The sequence below is a fragment of the Mytilus californianus genome, unplaced genomic scaffold (assembly GCF_021869535.1).
Source record: "Mytilus californianus isolate M0D057914Y unplaced genomic scaffold, xbMytCali1.0.p SCAF_2, whole genome shotgun sequence".
In the NCBI taxonomy this organism is placed as follows: domain Eukaryota; kingdom Metazoa; phylum Mollusca; class Bivalvia; order Mytilida; family Mytilidae; genus Mytilus; species Mytilus californianus.
The window spans coordinates 77,671,434-77,690,154 of NW_026262668.1; the positions used below are offsets into that span (position 1 = coordinate 77,671,434).

The window sequence follows — 18,721 nt, forward strand, 5'->3', positions numbered from 1 at the left end:
CAAAAAAAACGTATTTTTGTCAAATACCCCAAAAGGAAAAGTGTAAGATATGTTATAAACTGAACACATATTTTGGTTGAGGTGGTCGCTGCTGTAAACTTCGGCCGGATTGGGGGTGAAGGACTTGGATGAAACATTTTGTCCTTCATTTTTTTTAGTTGTTATCTCTGTCCTGTCTTTCTATTTTTCAGTCTGTTAGGTCCTGACTATATTTATTCGTTTATCCTGATTTTTTACATAAATCGTCATCCTGCCTTTTTTTTGTCAAGTTGCTCACCCTGCCTTATCTTTTATTCAATGGACTTGATGAATTAACGTTGTACTTGAAATGAAACCATACTTAACTACAAAAATAACCAAATTACATACTAAAGATATTGCTCGATTTTTATAGTAAATGGGTTTGTGTTATAAACTGTCATGTTCATTATTCATATTCTTTCATAAGTTTTAGGATAGTGTTATTTTTTTTCTGATTTAGTTTACTTGATTTTGAAAAAAAAAATCCCGAAATTATAAGTAAATTCAGAACATGTAACCAGCCATGCTTTGTTTAGAGAAAAAATGGAGATGGCAAACCATGGCACAGTGGAAGGAAATGTACTTTATAAACTCCAGCGATATACTTTCTTAATTTATAATTAACTGTTTTGCTATCCTCGGTTGAAAATTATATATTGTAAATATTTAAATAGTTGCATAGAAAACAATCAGTTTTAAACAGTGTGGTTATTCACTAAATGTATTGATAAAAGGTGACTCCATTTTTGTACATACTTTTACAGTAGTCATCCTTAATTTCTTAATATTTCGTTTATAAGTTTATCATACATGTATGATTTTGTATTTCATTTTAATACGCACGCATGCCACACGTTACTTTGGCGGATTGTTCAACAATGTTATGCAAAGCTCTATTCTTACGGTATGAAATTAAAGGATAAATTTTCAACCAATCAAAATCGAAAACAGTACATTTATATAGTTCCTTATAAACTACGACATTTCTCACAAGTATTTATTTATTTTTTAGTTCCACACATGCAAAAATAAAATCTTCGCCGATGAAACATTTCAAACCTTTTTACACCAACATGCCTTCACTGAATTCATTTGAATTTCGTGGTGACCATGATAGTACATTGCATAGTACATCTATATTCACGTGCACACATGGTACGATCTTTCGGGGACAATTTGCTCGTTTATGACACGTCATTTCTGAAGAACAAACGCTTAGCTTCTTTATTTTCGTTTTATAGCATGAAAACAATAAAAGAGGAATGTGCAACCCATCATAAATTTGAAATGGATCAGTATTATGAGATCCTTATTATAAGTAACTACGACATTGTCTGGATAATAACCTAGCGTCAATATGAAAGAAATTAAAGTGGTTCATACATTCATCCGTATAAAAGCGGCACATGTATTTTATTTTATCCTTATATTTTTCATAGTGCGGTACAAGTGCTGCATGCATAAAGAATATTACTTAACACAAATTATTAGTATAATATTTCGACCCCACTATTTGAAATTCACAAAATACTTATTTAATTATTTCGACCAAAAATCATTGTTTTTTACGTTCGTAGTAACGTAGTACATTCCATTGTCGGTCACCTGTGTCAATTCACGTGCACACAACAATTGTTGTTGTATTTAAATCTTTCGGCCAATGAAGTGAGACGTTACAAGTTGTTTGTTTGTGATACGCCAGAATGTTATCAATGAATTATCAATCGCTAAACTTGACTGCATTTCAGTGTAATGATGAAAAAGTCTCTTATATTAATTAAATCGAATACAACGGAAACATTACTAAGTTAAGATGGATTGAATGAATGCTATCAATTCTCAATATTTCTGAAAAAAATCATTTCCTTGTTTACCGTTTTCCGCATTGATATATGTAGGACATGAATAAGGAAATAAATCATTGTTTTATAATTTGTCCTCTTTCTTTCGATCTTGAAAATATTTTTACATAATTTATTAATATTTCTTCCCTAAAGGAGAGAAAGACAACTTCGGTAAGTATTGACTTATTCTAAATTGTCATTTAAAAATCACTTATGTACATATATATTAATATGGATCTTTCATCTGGTAGTTCAAAATTTTACTGATATGTATAACTGCATAGAAATCAAAAGACTGATTGTTCGTGTTTATTGAAATATATTTAATCTCTCCTAATACGGGAAAATCATTTACGCCTCATCAGAATGACTACCGATGTAATTAATACATCTCACACATTGCAAAAAGGTGCCGAACCCTTTGTCGATGAAACTAGGTCCCTTTGTTTTCTTCAACCCTACGATACCGATTTAAGTACTCACGACGCAGCAAACATTAACACCAAATCAAGCTTTGAAAGTTATATACATTTGTAGGTCAAGTTCCAACCTTGCAAACCAAAAATTTACAAATTTGAATATATTATTCAAGTATTGTCAGAGTCACTGGCCTCTGAATGGATCGAACTCTGATTGTACCATATATAAATTTGAATTCTACCCAAATAATGATATTTTTATCTTCAGTTTTCTAAAAGATAATTGCCTTTAAAAAAGTCTATCTTCAGAAGTTTTCATATGCTTGAAAATTCTAAGTGTTTTATTTAAAGCCTATTCGCCTTTTTCATGAATATGTTCTATTTCAAGTATAAAATGTAAATTCCAACAAAAAAAAAACCCAAAAAACAGGGATTGTTACTCATTTTGGGAACCAATCCCGTTTGTGTGGTTTTTTCCTAACCCGTATAATAACATGCTATCCATAGGGCAAACTTACTGTTACATATGTTGGTACTAGTGCGTTTGACAAGGCATCTTTTTGTTGTGAATCTTAGATTTATGGATAGCATTTAATGCATTAGTTAAAGAATGTTCATTGGCTGCGTCATCTTTGGTTAAGATACGCACAAAAAAATATCACACATACTTTGTAGGACCGAGTTAAAATCGTGCACGCACAAGAAAGGACTTGATTTATTTATTTAATTAAAGAATTGTCTATATTTTTACGAAAACGTTGTGTATTATGAAAACCTAGTTTATTAATGTCGCACATCTTAAATTAGGTATCAAAACCAAGAATATAAATATGTCTGGAGTTAAATGATTTACTGATTTAATATGTATTCAATTTCAAACAGTTGTATTCAGAGGAAAACTGTTTGAATCGCATATTTTGCTATCATCTAGATGCCGCAACCTGGAAATGTCAATGCAGCTTAATTTTAATGATGATTAAATGTTGATTTACTTAATATAATGCATACAGAAAAATCCCAAATTTTTAAAATCGAACAAAACAAATGTTAAAAAGTGACAGTACTCTCAAAACACCATCTAATTTTGCACATAAATTTTTACCTGTTTCAATTTACTTGAATTGATAGATAATGGAAGAAAGTGACAACTGCCCAATATGTCTTGAGAGATTTTCCTCTCCAAAGATTTTGGACTGTAGACACACGTTTTGCTTGAGATGTTTAAAGGGTTATTCCGATGAGATCGGAACAAAACAACATAAGCTATCTTGTCCACTTTGTCGCACAGAATGCAAAATACCAAATGACGGACTTAGTCGATTAGTTTCAAATTATTTTGTGAGTATTTCCGAATCAGACAAATATTGCTTGAATTGTCAAAAGCATCGGAAAGTTGCTGGAAGTTGCAAAGTTTGTGGTTTGTCTTTATGTGTGGTTTGTTCCAAAAAACATTTTCATTCTCCGCCAAACAAGGAGTATCACGACAATAGTAGTGAAATGCCAGAACCCAGAATAGCTTTCCGCTCATCGTCTTTACGACGCTTACCGAATTTAAAAACAATAAATTTTTATAAGCTAGAAACACAATTTGTTGTTGAGTCACCACAAGAAAACGACCGTCATATCATATATTCAATCCGACTTGCTTCTTCCGGTGGTGTTTTAGTAGTAGCTTCTGGTGTTCCATTCATATTACTTATGAATCAATATGGAAAAACTTTAGATAAAATTCATACACCACATCAGTGCGTAGGGATATATGAACTAACCGGAGGTGATTTATTAGGCACTTTTCCCTTTAACCGAAATATACTTTCCTACAAATTCGGTAAATGGTCAACCTTTGCTGCTTGTCCTGATTTTTTTCCTTTAGATATAGTTCAGTTAACAAATGGAAACATACTTACGTGTGGTAAAAAGGTGGATATGCCATTTTCAAGAACCGGGCAGGGATGTTTACAACTGTATTCTAGTTTCGGAGAACCCCTTCAAACAATTGACAGTCAGTTTGGAATGTTTGATTTACCACATAAAATTGCATATAATAAGGAGCATGGAGTCATTGCAATTGCAGATAATGAAAACAATACCGTAACAATTTTACACGAGAAAGATGGACGCTATGCAACATATAAGAGTGGTAACAAAACATTTAGGCAAATGTCGGCATCTTCAGTTCTAATAGAACGCCAGATATGTTTTCATGCTTCAGGGATCTGTTCTAGTTCTGACGGCAATTTCATTGTTTGCACACCTGAAGGCCACCTTCATATAATTAATAAATTTGGAGAATTAGTTGCATTAGGTACGACTGATTGCGAGGATAAATTTGGAATATTCGTGCCGGATATAGCATTAGATGACCATGGGATCGTATGGTGCAGTGACTCGCTTTATGGCACCATCAAAACGTTTAAGTTGGAAAAGTTTGCGAATAATTTAGATAACTGAAATACTGGTAATCGCAAATTGCAAATCATATAATCATATATCTATGACCTCACTTTTTTACAATCTGATATATTTGTCTCATTTGTTAATTTTCATTTTATAGAATATGAAATACATCTGGACTGATGTTGTAGGCTACGTTTTACTTTGAGTCAATCGTGCTGAAATAGGCAATGTCACATTTCATGGCTCAATTTGTGATATATGAATAATCTTATTTAACAAAATAATCAGAAGATTTACATTAAGGTAGATAAATCCAAAATCAATGAAGGAAAATATTCAAGTTAGAAGAATGCAACTATATCAGCTATATTTACAAAGCTGTCTGGTAGAACATTTCTTATGTCTTCAAATTGATTCATTTTCTTAAAAATATGAAAATGTAAATAAGGTTTTCGGTGAAGTTATCCCCGTTCGTTATTTGATACAATTTGTGAATTGGTGTCCTTATTTGGTCATGTTTTCTTAGAATGAATTGGCATGAGACAATTTTCATAACACAAAAAAGTACTATTAAGTCTTTTTATTATTAAAATGTGTGAAAGTCAATATATGGTTTGACAATTAATAACAATTATTATAAAACTTATAGGTTTTGAATGTTTTCTGAAGTTTTTTTCAATTTTACTTTTTGTAAATGTTGGACGTTTCAGGGAATGTCTTCAACTGTTACACGGCTTGGTTTATCATTGCATTTTTCATCCAACAGACAAAAATATCAATAATAAAGGTTCTATTTAATTGATATATTGGTTATTTCCTTTTATTTCTTGAGTTTCTTGTGTTTTTCGTGTAATGTAAATCTGACATATTTCTTATTTTCCAATGTATAAACTGATATATAAAACCATTTTTTCACGGCATTTTAACATTTCAACTCAAGTTATGTGGACAATACTAGTCATTTTTGGGGCCCTTTATAGCTTGCTGTTCGGTGTGAGCCAAGGCTCCGTGTTGAAGGCCGTTCTTTGACCTATAATGGTTTACGTTTACAAATTGTGACTTGGATGGAGAGTTGTCTCATTGGCACTCATACCACATCTTCTTATATCTAATACATCGTTTATTGTGATATAATTCCAATGATATATGTTGTTGAGTTTTACTTCAATGGTGAGATTCATTGCTGCCAATACGTTTTACATGCACGTATAAGCCCGTGTCATCCATTCAATTTCGACTGTCATACAAGTGAGAGGTTTAGCTAGCTATAAAAACAGGTTTAATTCATCATTTTCTACATAAGGAAATGCCTGTACCAAGTCAGGGATATGACAGTTGTTTTTCATTCGTTTGATGTGTTTGAGATTTTGATTTTGCCATTTGATAAGGGACTTTCCGTTTTGAATTTTCCTTGGAGTTCGGTATTTTAGTTATTTTTATTTTTTCATGCAGTCATATTCTTACACGAACGAAAAACAACTCTGTAAGTGTTCAAATTTCATCAAGGGTTTTTGCTGGTATAGACAAAACAACCATGTATATCTTCTTAAAAAATGATTGATTGTTTTTTATTTACTTTACGCCACCTCAGTACAAAAAGGCTATATCGCGGCAATGTTTAGTAAAAGTATAAGAGAGGGGAAAGATACCAAAGGGACATTCAAACTCATAAGTCGAAAATAAATTGACAACGCCATGTAAGTATATTTTGTATTAAGAGTTAAAGAAAACCTGCTGTTTTAATTTCAAACTTAATAGTTCAGTAAAACAAAACAAAAATTTCATTCGTGTCACTTTGGGACAAATAACCGTCTTCATGCCAGTTAAGCAGGAATTTCAGAAGAAGAAAAAAAGCTCTGCAACTGCGACTGTCTAAGTAGAAAATTGACGGGTTTAACCATCTGTTTCTACGTCCTCCTCTTTTTTCAAATGATTGTCTTTTACTACACACTCTCCATCCGAGTTTGTGTAAAATTATATTCTCTGGACACTTGAACGAACGACTCAGCCATTTATCGGTGAATACTGCGGTTCAATTTTATTCTTAAAGAGAGATAACTGTCTATTAGAAGGAAGGTTTTAAATTGCAGACTGGAAGTAAAACACGCTTTCGTAGTATTTAGGTGAGTTAAAACTGTTATGGCGTTGTCATTTAATTATTCCCATCGTTTCATATTTTTCTTCCTGACAATTAACGAAATTTCCAGATTTATGTTTAAATGAATGACACCAATTTGTCTAATGATCTTAAAATTTTATTTTCAGTACTCTCTATCACATTTTCCAGTAGGTTGTCGACATGTCTATGAGAACAAACTGGGCACCTCTCCTGACCGACCATTTCTTATTTTCAAATAGAAAGATTATACTTTTTATCGTATGTACTATCAAATACAAAATCTTTTTGTTGGCTTCTTTGTTAAATTTACTATCAACTAAAAACATTTTTTGTTGGCGTCTTTGTCAAATTTATTTGTATGTTTGTTTGAATTTTGTAGTCAGTTGTGTTGTATATGTGTGGTTTGTAAGTTTTGGCTGCTGGGTCCCAATTATTGTCAAATTAATCTATTATGTCTGTTTGAGTTGTTCACCTAATTTTGTCAATATAACGGAACTATAAACAACTGTCATGCAAGTGGGATGTTCAGCTAGCTATAAAACCAGGTTTAACAAACAATTTTCTTCGAAAAATGCCTGTACCAAGTCAGGAATAAGACAGTTGGTTTTTGGAAGAATATCTCAAGAACGTTTTGTAACAAACGCGGGAAAATATGAATGCCTACTCAAATCCAATCTATTAGAAAAAACGAATCATTGCAGAAGAGTGTCCAACATGCACTTGCACTGCACTATCATTAGAAGAGTAGAATAGAATGATACACAAATGGATGAAAATTTTATATAACTATTATAAAAATATAAATATGATATATAACAACAAACCAGAGTATACTGATAACAAATAATCATATCACTACAATATAATAGTTATTACGGTGAGGTTGAATTCCCTGTCATTTATTCATCATTCACACACGAACTTGTTTCAGAAAAAATATATCTATCTACCTTAACCTAACTTTCAGGTATAGAGATGGTTTTTTTTCTGAGACAAGTGCTTGTGACCATCCACCAGAACTTGCGGTCATCCGATGTTCAGTACTACAGTACTTTGATTACATTTACCTTGGAGTTCGGTAGTTTTGTTAATACTGCTTGATCTTGCTTTATAATTGCGAACAGTCTTCGATACGGTATTATTTTATTTTTTGTTTTAGTTATTTTGTTATCTAACAGTATTATACTATTTTTAAATAGTTCAGTGATTTTACTATTCTGATTTTTTTATGTTGTTTTTAATACCCTTTGTGGTTAAATTGATCGAGATAAGAAAAATGAAAATTGGATCTCAAAATCTACTCAAAGCCATCAACATCTTTACGTTCAGATCCCAAGTCAGGAACCTCGTCAGTGGTTGCATGTCTTTTGATATAAGTATCGTAATTGATTTGTCTTTTGGGGAATTCGGTGTTGATTTGTCAGATCTTAGAAAAAGTCTTCGGTGCACTTTATTAATTTTTAGACCTGAGGCGACTCAGAGTTTACATTAAATAAAAGTCTATCTATTGTGAAAGACCTTACAACATCTAGATGTACGTTATTCAGTTGCTGTCTCATTGACGTAAACGCTGATATTTCCTTTTAATCATTGTCATGGTTTTTGTTTTCAAATATTCGAATGCATGCTTTGCTCAACTGAAATCCTCATCGTAGTCTGGATTAATTAATACATGTCAAAATTGAGAATAACTGACTTACGCGGAGGATTGATTGAATATTGATTGTTTAATCATTCAATGAAAATCATGGACCTTACTTATTTTTAAAATACCCTATTCACTCTTGAGGACGTTGAACAAAATACATAAAACATACAAAAGTTCAAAATAGATGTTGCAGCATATCTATCTAAGTGTGTACAATGAACAAGACATTGTTTACTTGTTTGTTACGCAGATCATGGATTCAATGTTGCCTTTCTTTACTGTCTATTGAACAAGTAACGCATACTTAATCAAAGTATCGAATATGTAAAAATATCATGGCTGAAACCTGTTATACCAATTTGATTCTTTCTCCTGGTATAAACCACCCATCAATGTAGACATTAAACCAATACTTGTACCAATTATCCAAGTATAACCAATACTTGTACCAAATATCCAAGTATAACCAATACTTGTACCAAATATCCAAGTATTATATAAACACTCTGAATATGCACGCCATAAAAGGCTATAATAAATACCAAAGACTTTGTAAAGTGGATAGTCGCACGACAACGCCGATGCTCTATATTTAATAAGTATAATAAACAACATAATTCATACATATATCTACACATATAATATATAATTCAAACATCAGTATCAAACAAAAAAATCTTCAATATAATATAAAGCTGAATAAACTTTAACCAGAAGTAAAATTTACCAAGAAAATTCGACTGCTCAGATTGACGGTGTCGTGCTGAATGATTACAAAGGCAATAATATACCGCGAAAATAATTTTGAAGCGGGAAAACCTAACGCCCTCTATGCTACATATGATGGAAACACACAGGAGAAATTAATTTCATTCTAATGCACTGCCCGTTTAAACGAATGAAATTACAATTCTCCTGGTATAAACCACCCATCAATGTAGACATTAAACCAATACTTGTACCAATTATCCAAGTATAACCAATACTTGTACCAAATATCCAAGTATAACCAATACTTGTACCAAATATCCAAGTATTATATAAACACTCTGAATATGCACGCCATAAAAGGCTATAATAAATACCAAAGACTTTGTAAAGTGGATAGTCGCACGACAACGCCGATGCTGAACCCATAGAACGGGAAGCTATTTGTTACTATATAATAATATATGGAAAATTGTAAAGTCCAAAATGTAAATAAAACAAAAAAGAAATTCATTAAATTCCCAAATTCTGAGAAACGATCATACGTTCTGATAAATCGTCTTTCACATAGCCATTCTTTGAAGTGTCCGACTTCCAACGTCCATGACATTTAAAAAGTCTATCTGGAACACCAAACCTTGCAGCGGCCGTAGCACCAAGTTCAGATTTTTTAAATGAATGCTGTCAAATTTTAATACTTCTCAGATAAATCATTTCCTCATACACCGTTCAATTTCTGTTATATGATATATAGAACATGAATGAGGAAAATTCTTTTGTTTATTTTTTGCCCTCTTTCTTTCGATCTTGAATTTTTTTCCATAATTCTTTTATTTTTCTTCCTTGCAGAGAAAGACAACTTCTTACCGGTAAGTATTGACTTATTCTAACATATTTTGTCATTCATATATCACTTTTGTACACGAATATTAATATAAAACTTTCATCTTAAACATTCAAAATTTTAATTATATATAAACAATATCGTTGCCTTATACTGAGTTATTCTGTCGTCTGTATGCAAATCGGTTGATTGCTGATGTTTTATGAAATATATGTTTGAAAAGTTAGACAGGGTATGTCAATTAAGGACAATTAAGCTTCGGCCTCATTTTAGCCTACATTTGACGAATTACGATTGTGTTTATTTTTTACTCCTTTGACTAATCGCTCTCTTAATACAAAGTAAAATCACAAAAATACTGAACTCCGAGGAAAATTCAAAAAGGAAAGTCCCTAATCAAATGGCAAAATCAAAAGCTCAAACACATCAAACTAATGGATAACAACTGTCATATTCCTGACTTGGTACAATACGGGACAATAGTTTACGTCCCTTCCGAGTGCCGAGTGTTGTTATTGATACATCTCTTGTTTCGAGTATAAAAAAAAGTCAAATAAAAAATAACATTGAAAAATATCCCCCAAATCAGAGATTTTTACTCATCTAGGGAACCAATCTTGTTGGTTGAATAAAAATAAGGAAATGTGGTATGATTGCCAATAAGACAACTATCCACCAAAGTCCAAATAAAGTGGATGTAAGCAATTATAGGCAACCGTACGGTCTTCAACAATGAGAAAAACCCATACCATATAGTCGGCTATAAAAAATGAAAACAACACGTTATAAATTTGATGCGTCCGAGGCGCTTTTCTGGATTTACCTTCATCAGGAACGCCCAAATCCGAATATTTGAAAGTCAAGGACCGAAAACGTTGCAGAGCATAAACCAAAAAAGGATCTAAAAAATAAAAGGCCCCGAATTGAGAAATATGATACAATTGTGAAAATTGACGGCCTAACTTATAACAAAACAATTTACGAAAACCAAATATGACAAACACGAACCATCGACAAACACTGAACTACAGGCTCCTGACTTGGGACAGGCATGTAGTTGTGTTTAATCTACAAAATGTTTTCTATCGGGCAATAGTAAAGTGGGGAAAACAACGTTGTCACTATAGTATGTATGATAAGTCACCTTAATATTGAGCAACTAAGAATTATTGAAAACATAGATTACCTTAGCAAAATTATGTTCATTGGCGGCGTCATCTTTGATTTAGAAAGTCCCACAATGATTATCAAGCACACTAGGTAGGACTGTGATACAATCATGGCAGTGGCTATTCTTCCGGCTAGCCGAAAAAATAGCAAAAATGTCTATTCTTCCGGCTATTCTGAAGAACAGCTTTTCTCTACTATTGTGCTAAAATTCCGGCCATACATAACAATGAATAATGAATATGTTTTTGGTTACATGTAAGTGGTTATTATAGCATCCAATGGAGAATGTAGTAGCAAAAGATTTCCTCTCATGCAAACACTGAGAATTGGAACTATTCATTTTTTGCACGTTCTCCGAGTGGACGTTACTGATTATAAACGCAAGATAAAACGTTCTGGAAAATAGTAATAATGAAAAAATAAAATAAAAACAGAATTATTATGGGAATAAACCCCTCAAGTACCAACTTTGATTTATTTTTCTACTGGCTGTTCTAGAGAACACGCCGATTCCCCGTAAATATAAACAGCTTGTAAAATGAGATTGAAAAAAAAGAATATCAAAATCGTTTGATATGCATCAAATACACTTTTGAATTAAAGTCACTAATAGTCTTGGCAAAAAATTGTACAAAAAAGTTTCCATTCATTCACTAAAACAAGTCAAAATGCAAATAAATTTACTTCATAGTATACAGCATATTCAGATTTTTTTTTTATTCTGAGGGAATGGGGGAGGGGGGGACAAAAATGCCTCTCCTATTTTTATATTCTACCTATGAATTTCGGGCCACTGATTTCTGGCTTCAATCTACGATTCCTAAAGAAGATCATGAATTTATCGTTTCCTTGAAGTTTGTTTCCAATGAAGTCGTCAAATGATTTTGCACGATTTTTTATTCAAAATGTTCGGTGATTTTTAACACATAGAAAATATGAGAAAAGGGTAGGCACATGTAAACTTCCCCCAAAGTATTATTAAGAAAATAAGTAAAACAGAATATTAAAGGGGGTTTACCCCAACCCTGGTATGCCATTCCCACTCAAGGCATATCAGTGCATGTTCATAGATCTCCGTTGTAGTAGAACTTAGAAATAATGCATCCAAGTACATTTTATTTAGTCGTTTTCCTGTGAATTGTTGTTATGCGTTTTGCCTCCATTGATACAGGTAAAAGTAATGAGGTATATCAGCAATTTCAGTTTGATATCACGCTTTATTCCTCTCAGTTTACGTGCACGCGCTATTGTTCTGGTGTCTGTCCTACAGAAATTTGTTTTTAAAGCAATCACATTCTCTCTTATTTTCTTTAGTACATCTTTAAACATAAATCACGATCTCCAATTCTCAAAATGTTCATTGCATACGCGCGTTTGCAATCGTACACCTCATCCGAGACACTTTTCCGTGCTACATGTGCTACATGTTGATATTGAACATTTGCTCGTCCGCAAACGGATGGCCTGAAAAATAGAGATTTTTAACTATTCTTCCGGCTAGCCGAAACATTAGACACTCCGTGCAACCATGCCTGAACTAACACGGACTTGATCTATTATCTGAATTGTCTGTTTTTACAAGAAGACGTTGTGTACTTATGAAAACATATTGTATTAATGTTGACCATCTAGAATTCGTAAAAAAGTATTAAGGGTTAATGATTTAACATGTGTACAATTCAATAAAGTTGCGCTTAATAGAAATATACTTGAATCGTACTCTGACATCCAATATTTACTGTGTAAATTGATTTTGATGACACTTTCATTATAAGTATTTTCAAAGTTACACTTACTATGTATGTATATTTTTTTTTAGAAATTTTAAACATTTGTAGCTCTTCTCAAATTGCATGCTAAAAAGTATGGAAACTTTGTTTGCCAAGTTTGTGAGTAAGTTTTTCATGCATTGTAATTAACACATTGATAGAATAGAATAGAATAGAATAGAATATTTTTATTTCCCAAATCACAGGGCCCATAAAGGGCATAAAATCAGATACAATTGATTTACATAAATTGATAAATTTTCAGTTGCATATTTTAATACAACCTAGAAATGCCAATGCTTAGATTTTTGTTATTGAGACTTTCATGTTGATTTACTTGATACATTGAATGTAATGCAGTCAGAATAAAATTTACAAAATTTGAAAATCGACATACAAAATTTGCAAAAATGAAAGCAGGGCCCGGGCCCCCCTTTTCTGGGAAAAATTTGGTTGATTATATAGAGAATCACTGAAGCATGACCGGAGCGGGCCCCCTCTTAGGCAGTCAGTGGGCCCCCACTTATGAAAATTTCTGGATCCGCCACTGGACAGCACCCTCAAAACACCATCAAAATTTGCATTTACATTTTAATCCTGTTTAATGTTTTTGAAATTATAGATGGAAGAAAGTGACAACTGCCCAATATGTCTTGAGAGATTTACATCACCTAAGATTTTGGACTGTAGACACACGTTTTGCTTGAGATGTTTAAAGTGTTATTCAGATGAGATTGCACCAAAACAGCACAAACTGTCTTGTCCGCTTTGTCGCACAGATTGCAAAATACCAAATGACGGACTTAGCCATTTAGTTACAAACTATTTTGTGAGTAGTTCCGAAGCAGTCAAATATTGCTTGAATTGTCAAAAGCATCTGAAAGTTTCTGGAAATTGCAAAGTATGTGGTTTGCCTTTGTGTGCGGTTTGTTCTGAAAAACATTCCCATTCTCCACCCAAGAAGGAGCATCACGACAATGGAAGTGAAATACTTGACCCAAACATAGATTTTAGCTCATCATTTTTACAACGCTTAGGGAATATAAAAACAATTGGTTATTATAAGCTGGAAACACATTTTGTTGTTGAGTCACCACAGGAAAACGACTGTCATATTATATATTCAATACGACTCGCTTCTAGTACTGGTGGTATTTTAGTAGTACCTTCTGGTATCCCATTTATATTACTTATGAATCAATACGGAAAAACAATAGATAAAATTCATACACCATATCAGTGCGTGGGAATATACGAAACAAATGGAGGTGATTTAATAGGAACTTTTCCCTTTAAAAGAACTATACTTTCCTACAAATTTGGTTTATGGTCTTTGTTTGCCACGTGTCCAGATTATTTTCCCGTTGACATAGTTCAGTTAACAAACGGAAACATACTTACATGTGGTAAGAAGGTGGATATGTCATTTTCAGGATTTGGACATGGATGTTTACAACTATATTCTAGTTTCGGGGAACCCCTACGAACAGTTGACAGACAGTATGGGGTGTTCGATTTTCCACATAAAATTGCATATGATAAGGAGCATGGAGTAATTGCGATTGCAGATCATGAAAACCATACCGTTGTAATTTTACATGAAAATGATGGACACTATGTAATATATAAGGGTGGTAACCAAACAACTACGAAAATGTCAACATCTTCAATTCAAATAGAACGCCAGATATGTTTTCATGCTTCAGGGATCTGTACTACTTCTGATGGCAATTTCATTGTTTGCTCGCCTGAAGGTCAGCTTCATATTATCAACAAATTTGGGGAATTAGTTGCATTAGGTACGACAGATTGCGAGGATTGCTTTGGAAAAGTGGTGCCGGATATAGCGTTTGATGATAATGGGATCGTATGGAGCAGTGACTCGCTTTATGGCACCATCAAAACGTTTAAGTTGGAAAAATTTGCGAATAATTTAGATAACTGAAATCCTGGTGGTCGCAAATCGGAAATCATATGTTTTAGAATTAAAACTATCTTCCTTATTTTACAATCTGATATATGTATCACATTTGTTAATAATGTTTTTTTCGTATGGTAAGTAGTTATGTTGCAGATGATTTTGTTATACGTTGAGTCAATACTTTTGAAATAGGCATTAACAAAGCGGATGGCGCGATTTGTGAAATAATGTTTTTTTTCAAATAATGAGAGGAATAATATTCAGTCGGAAAACTACTCCAGCTAGAAGAATACAACTACATCTTTAAAATGCACCTTTATGAACTGAAAATCAGAATGCTGGTTTAATTGTCCCCTTCGTTATTTAAAACAAATTATGAAGTGATGTCCTTGATTAGTAATTACAGCGGATGACCTTGAGTCATTCCGGTGTTATGTTGCTACAGACATTTCTACCCACGTGACTTGCGTTTTTGACTGATAACCGAACGTATTTCGTATAATTACGCGGATATTATCGAGTGCAAAATAACATTCCTTATCGCTTGTTATATATTAATTTCATCAATAAATATTCATGAAAATAATTTTAAAGAACAAAGATAAATGATATGAAATGTTTTGTCGTGAGAAATATATATATATATATCAATAACAAATCATGAATACCGAAAATTTGTGTTAACGCATGCGGAAGAATATCTCGAGAACGTTTTGCAACAAAAGCGGGAAAATATGAATGAGTACTCAAATCTAATCTATTAGAAAAAAGAATTATTACAGAAGAGTGTCCACCATGCACTTGCACTGCACTATCATTAGAATAGTAGAATAGAATGATATACAAATGGATGAAAATTTGACTGTAGTGTTATTAAGATGATCTGCTATAATATATATAACTGCTATACAAATATTAATATGCAATTCCCTTGTAAGACTTTTCATAAACAATTTGATTTATCTTATTGTAACGACTATTTTAAGCAAATAAAGACTGTTTTTGTTTGACCCAATTTTTGAACTTAATATTTAATATTTTTTAAATGTATATACATGTAGTTTTAGTTGTTATCATCTCTCATAAATCTGTACAGATTGGCCTATGTATGAAAAATGTATCTTTTACAATTGTATTGTGTAATTTTATGTATAAGGTGAGACGTAAATAACAATATTGAATGAATTGAATTTGTATTTAATCATATATGAGTGGATATATCTCAAATGATTTAATTTTTTATAAAGGAATGTATGGTGACCGGATGCGGCCATTTCGCCTTTTTGCGTTTTCGCGTTTTCTCCTTTCACTTTGCAAACGCGAAATCGAGAAATCGAGAAATCGAGATATCGGGAAATCGGGAAATCGAGAAAGCGAAATCGAGAAAGCGAAATCGAGAAAGCGAGAAATTGGGAAATCGGGAAATCGAGAAAGCGAAATCGGGAAATCGAGAAATCGAGAAAGCGAAAACGCGAAATAGAGAAATCTTTTTCCCGTTTTCGCGTTTTCTCCTTCGCGTTTCCTCGTTTTCGCTTTCTTGATTTCTCGATTTCTCGATTTCCCGATTTCTCGATTTCCCGAATTCTCGATTTCTCGATTTCTCGATTTCGCTTTCTCGCTTTCTCGATTTCCCGATTTCCCGATTTCTCGATTTCTCGATTTCTCGATTTCGCGTGAAAGTGAAAGGAGAAAACGCGAAAACGCGAAATGGCCGCATCCGGCCACCATAGGAATGTACATTAAATTTATCATTTTCTTTTGTCACGAGAAAACGAGTACAGTGACCTCAATCTATATTTTAATTTTATGAAAGCACATTATAACAGTTATTTTCTCATACATGTATTTTATTTTAAAATTCTATCGTTTAGTTTTCTATCTATTCACACAAAAGTTGTTTTTACATATATAATCATTATAAAAATCTGACAATTTTGCACAGCTTGAACAAATTCGTGACTCATGATGTATAACTTTATTTTGCCAAAGTATTTAAAACTTCTATCGTTTTTAATTTAGACCACCCCATACCTTAAGCAGATAATACCAGTCATCAATACGCCCAAAAAATATGACAACGATTGTTAAACACTAGTCATAACAGCACAGGAGCAAGTTGGCTTAATTATCGAAACGAACACAAATGTTGTCAAGGGGAAAATGTACAGCTTTAATCATCTCATGAACAGTTCTAATAACAGGGAACATTTTGCAAAATATTTAAAATTTTAATTGTTTTGAAGTAAAAAAGCACAAAATTATAGGGTTCAAAATAAGAAAAAGTTGTTTTGCTCTCCAATGAATTCAGAATAGAACATGTATGTTTAAGTATTTTGAACTGTTGTTTATTACACCTATATACCTTGTTAAGTAAAATTATGAATTTATTTCATATAAGAGGCAAAATAAAACTCTGATGTTTTAATTAAACACTTTAATCGTTCAGTAAAACTTAACAAATGTTTCATTCATGTCACCTCGGACCAAATGACCGACTTCAAGTAAAAAAGGAATTTCAGAAGAAGAAAAAGAGCGGGCAACTTTGACTTTTAAAGTAGAAAATTGTCGGATTTAAACATTAGTTGCCATTTCTAAGTCTTTCACTTCTTAAAACAAAAGGATTGCCTTATACTGCACTCTCCACATACGAGGTTGTGTAAAATTCTATACTCTGGAAACTCGAACGATCCAGTCATTTACCGGTGAATACCAGCCCCCCCCCCCCCCCTCCCACACACACTAAAAAAACCCATCAAAACAAAATAAAACAAAACAAAACAAAACAAAACAACAAATAAAACCTTATAATGTATATAAATAAGAAGATGTGCTATGAGTGCCAATGAGATAACTCTCCATCCAAGTCACAATGTATAAAAGTTAACAATTATAGGTCAAAGCACGGCCTTCAACACGGAGCCTTGGCTCACACCGAACAGCAAGCTATGAAGGGCCCCAAAATGACTAGTGTAAAACATTTCAAACAGGAAAACCAACGGTCTAATCTATATAATAAAACGAGAAACACCTATGATAGGCTATATGTCTGAAACTTGTGAATACCAAAATATTTGCGTTCCCATTTTATTCTGATAGAGAGACTATTATCTATTTATTCTGATAGAGAGACTATTATCTACTAGAAGGAAGGTTTCAAATCGCTAAAAGGAAGTAAAACAACAGTTTTGGAAGTATTTAGTTGTGTTAAACATTGTCATCGCGTTATCATTCATTAATTCCTATTGTTTCATATTTCTCTTCCTGGCAATGTTCTGGAAATTTTCAGGAAAAACATTTTTATTGAATGCCGATGGATGACACCAATTCGTCCACTGATCTTAAAAATTTCAGTATACTTCATTTAAGAATGACTTAAGTTCTTGTTTCAAATCGTTATCTTCAGTGTTTTTTTTTTTTTGCATATGAAGACGCCTTATTTAGTCTTGTTAAATGGTGTTTCCTTTTGTTGTTTTCCATTCGTTTGATGTGTTTCAGTTTTTTTGCCATTTGATAAAGGACTTTTCGTTTTGTATTTTCCTTGGAGTTCGGTATTTTTTGTTATTTTACTCTTTTTGTACTTTGTACTTTAATCACAAAGGTTTTTTAATCTTTCTTTTACAAACAAAGAGATTTTCCTGTTCGAATAGATAAGGTGACCTCTCCATTAACACAAGTCTATGGGGACAATGCGGTGTCTATTGTGGTACAAAAGAGTAGATTTGGAAAATTATTAATCTTATTTTTACAAATATATTTGGATTTCGACAATAGCATATATCTTCACACCGCGACAAACGAGAATAATAATAATTTGCTTAATATTAATAGCAATACATTGTGTTTGCCTGTATACGAAGCATA

At 32.6% G+C, this 18,721-nt stretch overlaps 1 protein-coding gene across 1 annotated transcript; it reads left to right on the top strand.

Moving 5' to 3' along the window:
• Positions 1–10,010: 10,010 nt before the first annotated feature.
• LOC127728245 (uncharacterized) lies at positions 10,011–15,870 on the top strand. Its single transcript, XM_052235516.1, has 2 exons — positions 10,011–10,025; positions 13,562–15,870. Exon 2 carries the CDS (start codon positions 13,562–13,564, stop codon positions 14,882–14,884), a length of 1,323 nt encoding a protein of 440 aa, XP_052091476.1. The 5' UTR covers positions 10,011–10,025; the 3' UTR covers positions 14,885–15,870.
• The last annotated feature ends 2,851 nt before the right edge of the window (positions 15,871–18,721 follow it).

Bases quoted from the DNA above. Each gene is read 5' to 3' on its own strand.
- LOC127728245 (XM_052235516.1), top strand. From the start codon at position 13,562: ATGGAAGAAAGTGACAACTGCCCAATATGTCTTGAGAGATTTACATCA.